General features: G+C 36.6%; 2 protein-coding genes across 3 annotated transcripts in view; both read right to left on the reverse strand.

Moving 5' to 3' along the window:
• Positions 1-14,635, reverse strand: part of LOC106091981 (protein starmaker) — a 368,113-nt gene that overhangs the window by 26,861 nt on the left and 326,617 nt on the right. The gene's annotated exons all lie outside the window — the stretch shown is intronic.
• The window catches only part of LOC106091982 (uncharacterized), a 33,102-nt gene that overhangs the window by 14,116 nt on the left and 4,351 nt on the right, over positions 1-14,635 (reverse strand). For both annotated transcript variants that reach the window (XM_013258710.2, XM_013258711.2), the window contains exon 2: positions 1,135-2,399. In XM_013258710.2, the coding sequence (XP_013114164.2) occupies positions 1,135-2,116 (982 nt within the window). In that variant the 5' untranslated portion in view covers positions 2,117-2,399. The remainder of the gene's footprint in view (positions 1-1,134; positions 2,400-14,635) is intronic.

A 14,635-nucleotide genomic window follows, 5' to 3' on the forward strand; every position in this document is an offset into this window, starting at 1 on the left:
TGTCTTCTTAAATAAGCAATGACAAAAGATCATACAATTCGAAATAAACGATTACAAACAAGAATTGAGAGTTGTTGAGTGATAACTAAATAATCACAAAAACAATTATCATAAGCGAAAAGAGTTAGGCAAAATAATCACTCAATGTGTCTGCTTTTATTGGAGAGTAGTGAGGCTACTCTCTTTAATTTACATTTACGTTACATTGTAACTATGGTAATTATGCGAAAGCACAAAAATAAACAAAATACACTCAATAATGAGATCAAAGTAACAAAACGTAAACACTCAAAATAATTGGTTCTCTTCTAACATTTACTTTAAAGTTTAACTCATAGAAATAATAAAATTTATTTTTACACTCGAGAACAAAAGTTAGTTCAAGTAAAATAAAATGAGCTCTTTCAATAAAATAGGTCAACTAATATTTAAACGAATATGATTATTTAATAGATTTAAATGCTAAAAACGCATCCGCTACAAATGAAAGATTTTAACGACGACATTAAGATGAAATATAATGCGTAGGTCATTATGGCCTGCTTTTGTATTGAATTTCTGGGTTACATTTGTTTTTACTGTTGTTATTGTTGTGGAGGTAGCGATCCTTGTCAGCTACTCCGTATGGAGCATTCCACTATCCGCAACCTGTGGAAGCCGCCCGATAGCTCGCAACTTAGATTCTCGTGACAGCAATGAACACCACACAGATCGGAACTCAATGTTCCAGCTTGTGTGGTGCTCATAGTTTTCCCTTGTCGGGGTTTTTACTGTTATTTTCTTATAGCGCGAAATGAAGCTTAAGGTTATTACTAGAAGCGTGCCCTACAAAATAACCTAACTTAGGTATATCTGCATAAAGTCAATGCTAAGTATTGGGTTGCCCAAAAAGTAATTGCGGATTCTTCATATAGTCGGCGTTGACAAATTTTTTCACAGCTTGTGACTCTGTAATTGCATTCTTTCTTCTGTCAGTTATCAGCTGCTACTTTTAGCATGCTTTAGAAAAAAGTGTAAAAAAAGTATATTTAATTAAAGTTTATTCTAAGTTTTATTGAAATTGCATTTACTTTCTTTTAAAAAATCCGCATTTACTTTTTGAGCAACCCAATAGATTGAATTTTCACTACTCACCTTCATTCAATGATAACACCTGATTACCACTGTTACTGCTATTCAATAGCATTGATTGTTGCTGCTGCTGCTGTTGATCTTGCAAAACTTCACAGTACTCAACAATATCAACTATATTTTGTTCCACAAGTTCCTCATTAAGAGTATTTAAACGTCCCAGCCGTTCTCTCTGTGCATCCGTTGACGATGTAAAATGCGTACTACTATTGCTGCTGCTGCTGCTGCTACTACTACTGCTTGGATTCAAATAATTGTTATTCGTAGTGGGAACGGTCATTGTCAATGCAGAACTGCCCGCAGTTCTGTTTGTCAAAGTTGTTGGAGTTGTGACACCGCTATTACTGTTAAGGGTAAGATTTAAAAATTGTGCTGCACCACCACTGCTGCCACTGACTGAGGTTGCTGTCATAAATTCCGTGGAATTTAGATTACAATCAGCTGTTAAGGCTTCCAAAGAAATATCCTGACGCGCTGTGTTGGTGGATGATGATGATGTTGTTATTTCATTTCCGTTTTCCATTTTGGCCAATTGAATTTTAATGATAATCTGACGGCCGCACGATAAATTATTGACCGAAGTCAAGCTGTTACTGCTGCAGTCTAGGCTTGTAGTGGACTGCGACGACAAAATGCCAGTTGCTGCTGTTGTAGCGGCGACGTTTGGTGTCGTTGAAGTATTTTGCAAGCAGGTAGCTGTAGTAACACCACTACCAATTGCCGTTGCCTGTAGGCCAGAAGGACTCTCTTGTATTTGTAAATTGATAGTGGGACCAACAAATGTGTTGGTGTTGTTGTTGTTGTTATTACAAACAGGTATAGGTATTCTCTGTGTGCTTGGGGTAAATGTAAATGGTTGTTGTTGCCTCAGTGTATTTGTTTGTATTGTTGTTGTTTGATTGCTTAATTCTTGGTCTTTCATGAGTTGTTGGCCAGCTGTTGGCGCAATATTGTTTGCAGCTGCTTTACTGAAACGGTGACCCATCTGAATGAGTATTTTTATGTGTGTGCACCGAGGTGTTTGCAAACAGCACCCAGAGCGCGCTCAATGATAACAATAATGTAACTGTATTTTGTTGTTGTTTATTCCATTAATCTTGAGATAATAATTGGCCACGCTTGCGCTTTCTCTCTCTCGCTGACTCTTTCTCAATTAGAAAGTGTTGTTGAAGTTGTCTTTGTTTTCTCTATCTTTTATCTTTCTCTCTCACTTGTAAGTTATTTGTAGGTGTGAACATTATCTCCGATGATGTGTTTGGAAATTTAATCTGTAATTGATTGAGAAAAATAATGGCTTGTATTAATTAAAAACGTAAAAGGTAGATAATAGCAAAAAACACATTTAGAGTAAATAATAACATGGGACGTCACAAGTTCATTGGCACTTTTTCTAAGAAAGAAAACAACGTAAATTGTAATTTTATGGATCAACAATAGTAACAATGAATAATCAAAATAGATAGTAAGGCATATAGTGAAACCACTTTATGGTTAAAAAAATACTAATAGCTTTGTATAAGTCCAGCACTGGATACGCAATCGTGAAGGACAAAAACGAAACGCAAAAAATTTACCCATCCAAGTGCAAGTCAACTTATTTTACTTGAGGGGAAAGCATTTGCAAAATTTATAAATAATACAGTGACTCCAAAAAGTGAGTGCTCACTTGCCTTTTAATAAGTCACTGTATTATCTGCTTGTAAATGAATAAAATTTTTTGAAAGCTTAATACGTTGGTTAGTTTAGTTTTAAGACATTTCACTCAGACATTTTAGGCCATTGTGTTACCACAGCAACAGCAGAAGTATGATGCCTTCTATTTCATACTGATGAATCATCCGAATCTCCTTTAAAAATCTAATAACATGCGAATGTTCCTGTCCGGTAATTCAGACAAAGAACTAAGAGCTTAAATTGGGTTCTATTCTGCTTTGCAGAGCTGAAATCGAACATAGCAGATGTTCCAGTTTTCTCTTACAAGATGCCTTCACAGATTCTGCAGAAATCAATACTTGGAATATGTAAGCTTTCGGCATATTTTCAAATCGGAAACTGACATGTCATGACCAGTGTTGCCACTCAAGAAAATTATTTCCTACAAGCCAAGAATGTGGCATATGTTTTTATATCCCCCACCGAAAAGTTAATTTAAAAAACACATCAAATTATACATTTTCAATGCTGCAAAGTAATAGATCGGCGTTATTCACATAGTATCTAGACATGTCCGTCTGTCTTTTTGTCGAAATCACTCTATAGCCTTACGTTCAAAGGCGGCCTATATTTTTATATATCACCCTTTATACCGATCTACCGACAAGAAATCTTGATTTTAGAATATCGTTGTTTTGTCCCGATTTCAATGAACAACCCCGCCGAGTTTGGATAAAGCGATCTCCCGATTTAAATGTTTGAGCCCAAAAATTCGCTTTACTTCCCACATTCGCTGTTACGGTGAGTTGCATGCACAACTCAACATGCGAGTATAGACTAGATTTGACCATATTTGTATGTAGCTGCGACAAAGCCCTTCTTTCCAATACACACACAATCCTGCTTTCCGCACAAAAGTCTTATTTCCTACCCAGAATTTACGAAGTTTGAAAGAAATTTCTTAATTAGGAAGAAATCCCTGAAATTTGAAACAATGACACCCCTTGTAACAGTATTTGGCCCTCATCCACGGTTTTGTTCTGCACTCTTAACGATTACACAGAAACGAATTTTGAGTTATCATCGACGATTTTTTCAGCAATTAACTTGGTATTTATATGATGGAAAACCCTACCAAAAATTGAGGCCAACCTACCAAGAAATCAAAAACCTATCAATTTTGGTAGGAACCTACCAAAAACAGCAACACAGCTCATGACGGACACAATGAACAAGACTTCTGTTCATACCAACGACAGCAAAGCGGTAGACTTCTTCCAGTTAAAATTCGGTCACATCATCTTGCAGTGTCAACAGTCTCCGATTCATGGCCATCTGTCACCTGTTGTCCTTCGCGCCTTATATCGCACAATAAGCTTTATATTGCTAGAGGCATGCCCCTGCAATGCCGCAACAGGTATACCCCACAATTAAGTTCCCCTTGAATGTGTGACGTAGTTCCTAGTCTTGCAAGCACGTCTGCTGTACAAATTCCTAGAATATCTGTGTGGCCAAGCACCCAGAACAATTTAGCCAACTCTTTAAGAAAACTGGAACAGTTAAGGATGCTTTCTAATCTATCTACCTGAATAAATATTTATACCAAACCTAAGCTGGCAAAATATCGATGGTAATATCGATATTTAATTTTTTGTCTGAATATCGATTTATATTTTTCCGATGTATACTATCGAAAAAGTTAAATTGTTTGCAAAACTAAACAAAAATAAGCAATCCGATGCTGAATCCATCCTTTAAGATACATTGCGCCTATAGAGGGCGCAGTTTTAATCCGATTAGACTAACATTTTCGATATTTATTATTAAAATCTATATTTATTATTAAAACTATCGAAAATATCGAATGTTGCGATTATCGATAGTTTGCCAGCTCTAGTTTGAATGATGGCATTGTTTTTTAGTGGACGGTGCTTTAAAAACCATCTACTATTCAATACTCAGGTATACTCAATTAATGACATGTTTGTGTATCACCGTCGCACTTAGGAGGACGTCAGTATTGCCACTTTGCCTTCCAAAATTTGGGGAAAATCCTACCAAACACGACCAAAAGCTACCAAACGTCCTTCAAGCCAAAAATTTTTATTCCCACTAGGGGGTGGCCATTTTGCCATTCCATTTAAAACACATAAAACTGTGCATTTTCAACCCTACAATGCATAGGTTTCAAATCTTGAGCTCACAAAAATCTTATTTTTGCCCGATTTCTATGAAAGCAGAAGCATTTTCGACGTTACAGTGAGTTGCAACATCTGAGTATGGTCCAGATCCGGCCATATTTTTTTCAGTTGCCATATAATCCTGTTTCCGACTGAAGGCATTGAACGCACAAAAACTGAATTTTTTAACCAGAAATTACGAAATTTAGAAGAGATCCCTTAACATTCGAGCCAGTTACAGTCAATATCAGAATTTTAAATTTTTTCTTGAAATTTTAAGAAAAACCTACCAAAATTTGACGTCACCCTACCAACCTACCAAGAGAATAAAAACCTACCAATCGTTATGGTAGGAACCTAGCAAAAACGGCAACGCTGGTCGTAATACTTTTAGTTTAGGTAAGATGGAAGTAGAGAGTGGATTCTAATCCAGCCCATTCCATGTACACCAAAGCCAATATTTGATTTGTTGTACACTTCTAATACGTATTTTAGTAAGATATTAATAGACTCTCTTACGTCTTATGTCGGTTTTACTGTTTCTGTGGACTGGCCCCTACTGTTGTCAGACAAGCGGTCTCTATAATTTTCCTCCCAACCCATCTATCTATCAAAGGCTGACAGACTATTAAGTTAAAAACCTTTGGCTTTCGTGTAATAGTTTTTCTGATTTTGTAATGAAAATTAAAATATACGGCATGCCGATACAAGCGAAGTATATTTTCCTACGCCAGGAAGATATACTCCGCAATCGGATACAGCTTGAAGTTATATCTGAGATACATTATCAAGTTCTGGCGATTTTGAGGTGTTGAATCCCAGATTCAGATACATACAGTTTGCCCAACAAACAATCAAACTCATATCGGAGACCACCTCTTCCGGCATCCTTTGTTCGTTGTACAGTTTCCCGGGAAATATTCCGAATGTTTCTTCACTAGACATTGTTCATGTATTCTCTGACTTCTGAAAGTACCCTACCATAATAAGTGTGGAGGCTAGAATTGTTCATAACCTAGAGACTTTATCTTCCAGGGAGCTACAGAATTCCATGCAGGATTTTTTCTGAGCCTTTTTCAGCCCGCCCGTGTATATAAATACAACGCAAACCTCATCATCAAAGTAAGAAATAATAAAAATAAAAAAAAAAACACAAAAATTTCATAGAATTAAGTACATATAACAAAATGTATTCGAATTCCAGGTATTTGCGAATGCGCACTAGCAACCCTGAAGTTAGATGCAGAGGCGAGATGTTATAAACTAATTTTCATCGGAACTCTGGAGCTTTGCCAGATGCCATTGTTTGTTATTCAAATTCGCCAGAATATGGTCCATTTTTTCAGTTTTCATTTCATCTGCCGTACAATAAATTCGTAGAAACCTTAAGTAATATTTTGTTTCTTCTCTGTTCCATTTATTTCATGCTTGCAATATTTTCAATAATGTTCGTTTTTTCTTTTACTTTCCGCTCCATCGAAAACGGATGGGAGTGTAAAGGAAAGTATTTCATTGGAAAATATACATCATGAATTCTATGAAATCCTAACCAGCTAGCTACTGACTGCAGTATTATAGGGTGTGATCATTTGTTCTTAGTTGGAATATAAGATAAATAACATTAGGCAATCGATTATCCTTCAGCATTTTTCTTCAGTACCTATAAGATCGAAAGTTCTTACTGCTCTCTCTCTCACTCTCTCTGAGGGCACATGACTCAAAAAGAGGAGATTTAAAGCATATGAAAAAAAGTAAAAGGCTTACTCCCTAACATTTCAGTCTGTTCGAAATGCTGAATTTATGGTGTACCTATTGTTGTGAAGAACGCCAGTGTCTTTTGTTAACTGAAGGCCATATTCGCAAAGAACGGTAATATGGAGGGCAATTTATAATGCATATCACATTAAATTACAAACTATAGAAGGTGTTAATATCACACCTCTTGTCTAACCTAACTTAACCTTACATTTTTCTCCAGCATAGCCAAAATGTGAAATCATTGTGAATACTATGAAGAAACCAGATTTCTTTGCATTTTTTATTGAAGAGATCATTTTTGCAGTACTGGTCGCCGAACTATCTCTATGTTTATCTCCCAGTACCATTCGTAGTCTTTATTTTTATGCTTGCTTCTTTCTTTCTGAAGTTCCAGAGTTATTGTCAGTTATCCATTATTCTGTTCTTACTAAGAAGAAATCAGATTTATTATTGAGGAGATAATTTTTTGCAGCACGGGTCACCGATCTATCTCTATGTAAGTCTCCCAGTATCTTTCGTAGACTCTATTTTTATGCTTGCTCTTTTCTTTCTTTCGCCTAGGCCGAATTTTCCGTTGATGTCTTTAACTTTATCACTTCCTGTCTTTACCTTAAATCACCTTGGACAATTCTTATTCCATGTGCTTGCGTCATTCTTAACTATCGTTCGATGTCATTATAAAACTGCTCCACTTCGATCAAGCCATGTCCTTCTGTCGAAATCACAATAGAGGTCGAACGCGTAAAGCTATCCACTTACAATTTTGCATAGTTACTTAATATTGGGGATTGCAAATGGGCCATATCGGTTCAGATTTGGATATAGCACCCACATAAACCGATCTCTCGATTTGAATTGAAATTGAGACTCTGGAAGCCGCAATTTTCCCAATTTCAACAACTGTGCGAAATACTGTCCAAACCAGTCCATAACCAGATATAGCTCCCATATAAACCGGTCTCTCGATCACCCTTGCTCGGTTCCTAGAAGCTTTAATTTTTGCTGTTTTGAGCGAAATTTAGTATGTTGAATAAAATTATTCCCTTCAACTAAATTTATTTTATATACATTTTTAGCAAATTCCATGGTGGTGGGACCAGCTCGTTCACGATCATAACCTTCATCCAGAAGTTTCGCGGATGATTGTTTGGCGATCAAAAATGTTTGCAGGGAAGCTATACTTCATATACGTGTATGCATGTACAATACATACAAAGATATCAAGGCTATACCGAGTATAATGCGTTCTTAAGAACTGTACGGCAAGCATACTGTAACTCACTAACATTGATAAACATCCATTCAATACGTGGAATAACGAAACAATGCAAACAGAAATTGTTATTGAAATATTGAATTGGATCCTTTTATTTGAGATCCTAAGAATGAAGATAAATAAAGAGAGAAAAACAACAACCAAAAATGAGATGGACGGATGGCTGGCTGACTGGATGAATAAGAATATACAAGCGAAATGTGGTCGGTAACCATGGAACAAGCACAGGCAAGCAGCAATTTCAAAGAATATGCCTTAACAACAATACAACTACATATACGCAGCACAAGCAATAACAACAAATAGAGGTAGTCGAGTAGCAAGGGTTCCTGGTTCGACGAAAAATATGGCATTCAAAATTCCTGGAAATGATTGTTAAGCCAAAGAAAGAAAATTCTCGGCACAAAGGATAACAACAACAGAGAAATGCGGATAGAGAGAGAGAGAGAGACAGAGATGGGTGAAGAGAATAGAAATGAATACAATAATGACACAAGGAAGCAGCAGCAGGCATAGTTGACTATTGACGTTGTATGCATGATGATGGCAAGATGTTGATGTATATTTTGATGAATTCTGAAAACTCGTTTTGTTACTTAGCATTTTAAATAATTTTCACTAACAATGACAAAAACCAACAAACAACAACTATAACAAGAACAATATGGACAACTGGCCCTCATCACTTTCCAAAAGGCCATTACATTTTGGCCATCACATGGCAGGCAGGGCGCAAAGAATGTTGCATGTGTCAGTCAGTCAGTCAGTTAGACTTACAGCTTTTAACTAGAAATATGTATGTAGAGAGGTGGCAAAGAGTAGGAACAGAGACACTTAAACACAAATGAATTCATTTGAATTTGCTGAAATTCAATAATAGCTGCGTCACACAGCCCAACTTATGTATGGTGTTGGTCATTGCCAGCTAGTCATGAAGTTGGCCTGCACATGCTTCATTTCATCAAATGCTACATTGTGTAGGACGATCATCATGATGATGATATTGAGGCTGGTATAGATGATGTCGCTGGAATTCTTGGATTTTTCAACACCATCCAACACTCCAATAATGGAGAAGAAGAATCTTATGTATGTGTATCTTTTTAACATGAATTTCATCAAATTAATCATACACACAATATTTAAAGGTAACCATTTGAATTCGCAGAAAATCCAATCAAAGAGAAATCCATATTCACATTTTTCCAATTACTCACTCGCACACACACTCACACTCAATCACCACTTTATATTTCTGTGAAATTCTGTGGCTGTGATAAACGTGTGTGTGTGTGTGAGTGAGTTTGTTTTTTCTTGCTGCGAACACACTTATTCAAAATTCCTCTAAAATTATATGTATCAATATTATTTAATTTACTGTTCATGATTACTATATACAACCATATCTACATATGAAAACATGTATGTATATATATATATATATATATTTCAATATGCGTAAGCAAATTGTGCGTACGATAATGTACCTATCATAAATTATATTTTAAGTATTTTTTTCAAGTAAATAACATTAAAAAAAAATAATCAGTCTTTATAGGAATTATTTTAATAGTCCTGGTTTTTCCAGTACTACAGAGTGAAAACACCAATTAACTCGTACAACTTAGTTCTGGATAGATATCTGGTGCAGGCTTAGGGCGCAAACGATTGCGCGCTGAAAGCCGAGCCGAGATTGTCTGTGCGATAAAGCTGGTTACATACACATCAATACAAATCAGCTTGTGGATCACATAATCAACTCCGAGCAGAGCAGAGCGCAAAACCGATTGAGTGTGAGAAAACACTTCCAAAGCGTTTTTCGCGCTTGTTTGCATCGTCGGTGTTTACTTTTTAATGTGCAGTCGTGTTTCTTAATAGTTTGAAAATAAAAAAAAAAGTTCGGCCGGGCCAAATCTTGAACCCACCACCATGGATTCTGCTAAAAATGTATACAAAATAATAAATTTAGTTGAAGGGCGTAATTTTATTCTGCATACCAAACTTCTGTCAAACTAGCAAAAATTAAAGCTTCCAGGGACCGAACAAGGATGATCACGAGACCGGTTTACATGGGGGCAATATCAGGTTACAGACTGAATTGGACCGCACTTGGCACAGTTGGTGGAAGTTATTATAAAACACTACATGCAAAATTTCAGCCAAATCAACTTGTAAGGGCTCAAGAAGTCAAATCGGGAGATGGGTTTATATGAGAGGTTATACACCGGGAGATCACTTCATATAGGGAATTAGATCAGGTCATAGATCGATTTGTACCGTACTTGCCTCAGTTGGTGGAAGTCATAACAAAACACTACATGCCAAATTTCAGCCGAATCGGACAAAAACTGAGGCTTGTTGTGGCTCAAGAAGTCAAATTGGGAAATCGATTTATATGGGAGCTATATCAGCTTATGGACCGATTTAGACCGTACTTAGCACAGTTGTTGAAAGTCATAACAGAGCACTGCAAGCAAAATTTCAGCCAAATCGGACAAAAATTGTGACTTGTAAGGGCTCAAGAAGTCAAATCGGGAGATCGCTTTATATGGAAAACTATATCTTAATCTGAACCGATATGGCCCAATTGAAATTTTCCGACGACCTACATCTATACTTAGTATCTGTGCAAAATTTCAAGCGGCGCCCTCTAAGTCATGATCCCAGATCGGTTTATATGACAGCTATATTAGGTTATGGACCGATTTGAACCATACTAGGCACAGTTGTTGGGAGTTATAACACCTCATGCAAAGTTTCAGCCAAATGAAATGAGAATTGCGCCCTCTAGTGGCTCAAGAAGTCAAGATCCAAGATCCGTTTATGTGACAGTTATATCAGGATATTGACAGTTGTTCAAAGTCATAACCAAACACTTCATGCAAAATTTCAGTCAAATCGGATGATAGTTGCGCCCTCTAGAGGCTTTAGAAGTTATGATCCCAGATCGGTTTATATGGCAGCTATATCAGTTTATAAACCGATTTGGACCATACTTGGCACATTTGTTGGAAGTCATAACAAAACACTTCTTGCTAAATTTCAGCCAAATCGGATGAGAGTTGCGCCCTCTAGTGGGTGAGGATTTCGTCCTCTAAAGGCTCAATAAGCAAAATTTGTAGGTTCACAACCTACGGCAATCTTAAGCCGCCATTAGACCATAAGACATGTCCTGTGTAATTTCAAAAATATCAACTCTGAAAGTTGTACACTTCGTGTGAGACGCACGAAAAATTTAATATTACAACTGCATTTGGGTATAAATATGCAACTTTTTCGATTAGATCGGCAGAGCTGCTTGCATTGAAGAAAAATATAACATATACCGATACCGACACTACGAGGGTTGCCTTTTATATCTCGGGATTGGACAACCCTTGTATTGCAATCTGCCAACTGACAGCTCTATCGTAAAGCTTAACATTTTTGAGGTTATAGGTACTCAGAACTATTTGACATATGAGCGCTATTTGTGTTGTTTACAGTAACTTAAAAGATTCATCTCGCCCAAAAAATGGAAATAAATCGTGAACATTTTCGTGTGATTATTTTGTACAACTTTCGATGTGGAGTGCATCGATGAACTTAATTCAATTATTGGCGATGAAGTGCCATCAAGGACCAGTATTTATTGATGGGAAGGTGAATTCAACCGAGGTCGTTGTTCACTCCAAAACAAATTTCCTGGAGGTCGTCCAAAATCAGTTGTTGTTCCAAAAACCATTGATGATGGGCGCCAACTGATATGCACGATCGTCATGTGACCTAACGTGAGATTGAGACAGCCTTAGGCATTAGTGGTGGGATCAGCATACATTTAAAATTTCCAAATACGAAACAACTGCATTTTTGAGCACTCGAAACATCGATTTAATGAGTCGTCCGCCGTATAGTCCTGACTTGGCACCCAATGACTTCTTTTTATTCCCGTAAGTTAAACATAAAATAAGAGGTCAACGTTCTTCGACATCTGAAGAAGCGGTTGATGCATTCAGAATGCATGTTTTGGACAAACCTCAATCAGAGTGTCAAAAATGCTTCGACAACTGGTTGAAACGCATGCAACAGTGTATAAATCTTAATGGGAATATTTTGATGTGCGAATGATGTGAAAAAATATTTTCCGCTGATGGAGGCGACACGGATACCACAGAAACAATCTCTGATAATGGTATAGAATGTATATCGCCTAGTTACGATGAGATTTACATAGCTGTGAAACAAAAAGGCAGCAGGAGCCGACAGATTGCAAGCTGAAATATTTAAGACCAAAGACGAACTCATGCATTTGGAGGGGCTAATCATTATCACGTTCAAAAAAGAAAATTTTTCATGTTTTGCTTACTTCATTTTAAGATTAGAAAACAATGTAGCTCCACTATCTATGGTATTGGGCGTTACAACAATTTTTAAAGTGATTCATAAAACTATTTTTTTTTTTGGAAGTTGACATCACCGTAATATGTATTATCTATGTATGTATGTATGATGTTGTTATTAGTGCTTGTTAAGATAACTGTTCATATGTTGTCCATTGTCAAACTAGTTTTTCCATAAAATTTAAGGGCATTTGTGAAAAGGTTTTTATTTCTAATTTGATATGGTTTTAGTGGAACATAAATAAAACTTAATGTTGTTGTATAAACAAAGATTTTGTTTTGGTTGAATTTGAACGCTATCTCCGATCTATGGTTAGCATAAATTTAAGAAATATGGCGAAATAGCGAGATAACTGAAAAAGAGATAAGGAATTCACCAAGAGGCAAAGTAAAAACTTGTTAAAATGTAAACTTCTGGAAAAATCGGACAAGATTTATGGCCAAGAAGTCAACTCGGAAAATTGCGTTTAAATGGAAGCTATAACAGGGTTAGAGTTTAAAGGCAGTTGGAGGTCATAGGAGGACACCGTAGCGCAGAGGTTAGCATGTCGAATCCTGGGGGGACCATCAGAAAAAATTTGTCAGCGGTGGTTTTCTCGTCCTAATACTGGCAACATTCGTGAGGCACATTGCCATGTAAAAACTTCTCTCCAAAGATGTGTCGCACTGCGGTACTCCTTAAGGACTAGGCTATAAAAAGGAGGCCCCTTATTATTGAGCTTAAACTTGAATCGGACTGCACTCATTGTTAGGTGAGAAGTTTGTCCCTGTTCCTTTGTAGAATGTTCAAAATTTGTATTTGTATTTTTGGAGGTCATAGAGTTAGAGGTTGTTACAGATAATAACCAAAAATTACACACAAAAAAAATCGTTTGACATAATGGAAACTTTCGCCAAGTAAAGTTCTTTTCTGAAAAACTTTGAACATTGTTTACAACAAAAGTACATGTTTTTCCCATAAATTCTAGCAAGAAGAATACCTTCCATGCTTGATATATAGAGGGTTTGGGTTTCAACAAGTTCAATTCAATGATGTAACATAATTCACATTCAAATTTTTACGAGTTTAAGCATATCTCAGTTGGTTATTCAAAATCTTCCAGAGTATATTTGGATTTACTTTTCAATGTAATTATACACAATTATATTAAAAGACTTCCATTTTTGCATAACCCATTACGGTTTTGTATTATGATCTACAGTTTTCGCTGTGCTATAAATAAAACCAAACATTTTTGTTGTTGTTTTCGCACATTTAAATACGTACTTTGTGATGGATATTTCTTTAACGCGTAAATGTTACCAAACAATGTATGTGCCTTAGATATTCTTGTAGTGTTTTCTTGTAACTGGCAGTCATTTATATGATGCTCTAATGATGTTTGTAATTTTGTACCGAAACTTTAAACATGAACACTTTCCGAATTTACCATTCGCACTCGTCCGAGCTGCTCAATATACTGACTACTTTTTGCTCAGTCAAAACATAAAAAGGAAAAATGTTATGTGTAAGAATGTGTCTATACCAAAGGCGGTAACACAATTGCAATTATTTGCAAGCCTACGGGATTATTTCTTTGTACGTACAGAGTAATGTGCAAAAGAGTGAGTATTTTTGCCACTCTCCAGTTTCATAAGTACAATGGCTGCCTCATACTTAAATTGTAGGTCTAATGGCAGGACAGATAGAATTTTCTCCATTACTGTAGTAGGCGTGGTTTTTATCGGCCCCTATGCTAGGAAAATATAGATTTTTTGAACCTGCTGTAGTGCCCATATGTGACCCTTAATATCCTTCGTTGGAGGCCATCGTAGCGTAAAAGTTAGCATGTCCGCATATGACGCTGAACGCCTGGTTTCGAATCCTGGTAAATATTTTCAGCGGTGGTTATCCCCTCCTTATGCTGACAACATTTTTGAGATACTATGCCATGTAAAAACTTCCACCCCAAGATGTGTCGCACTGCGGCACGCCGTTTGGACTTGGCTATTAAATCGGACAGCACTCATTTATACGTGAGAAGTTTGCTCCTGCTCCTTAATGGTATGTCTATGGGAAAATCTCTCCTTCGTTGTCCAATATGCTACCGAGACTTAAGATACTGCCAGAACCACACATTTCCTCATTAGGTTCTTTCGACAATTAAACGAAATCAGCTGTTAGTCCTCTGGAAAATCAGCTGATGATAATGGATGAGTTGGCGAACGAAACGAGTGACAAAATTTTAGTTGCGTCATTGAAATTTGCATTTTTATAT

Source organism: Stomoxys calcitrans, chromosome 3, assembly GCF_963082655.1.
Source record: "Stomoxys calcitrans chromosome 3, idStoCalc2.1, whole genome shotgun sequence".
In the NCBI taxonomy this organism is placed as follows: Eukaryota; Metazoa; Arthropoda; class Insecta; order Diptera; family Muscidae; genus Stomoxys; species Stomoxys calcitrans.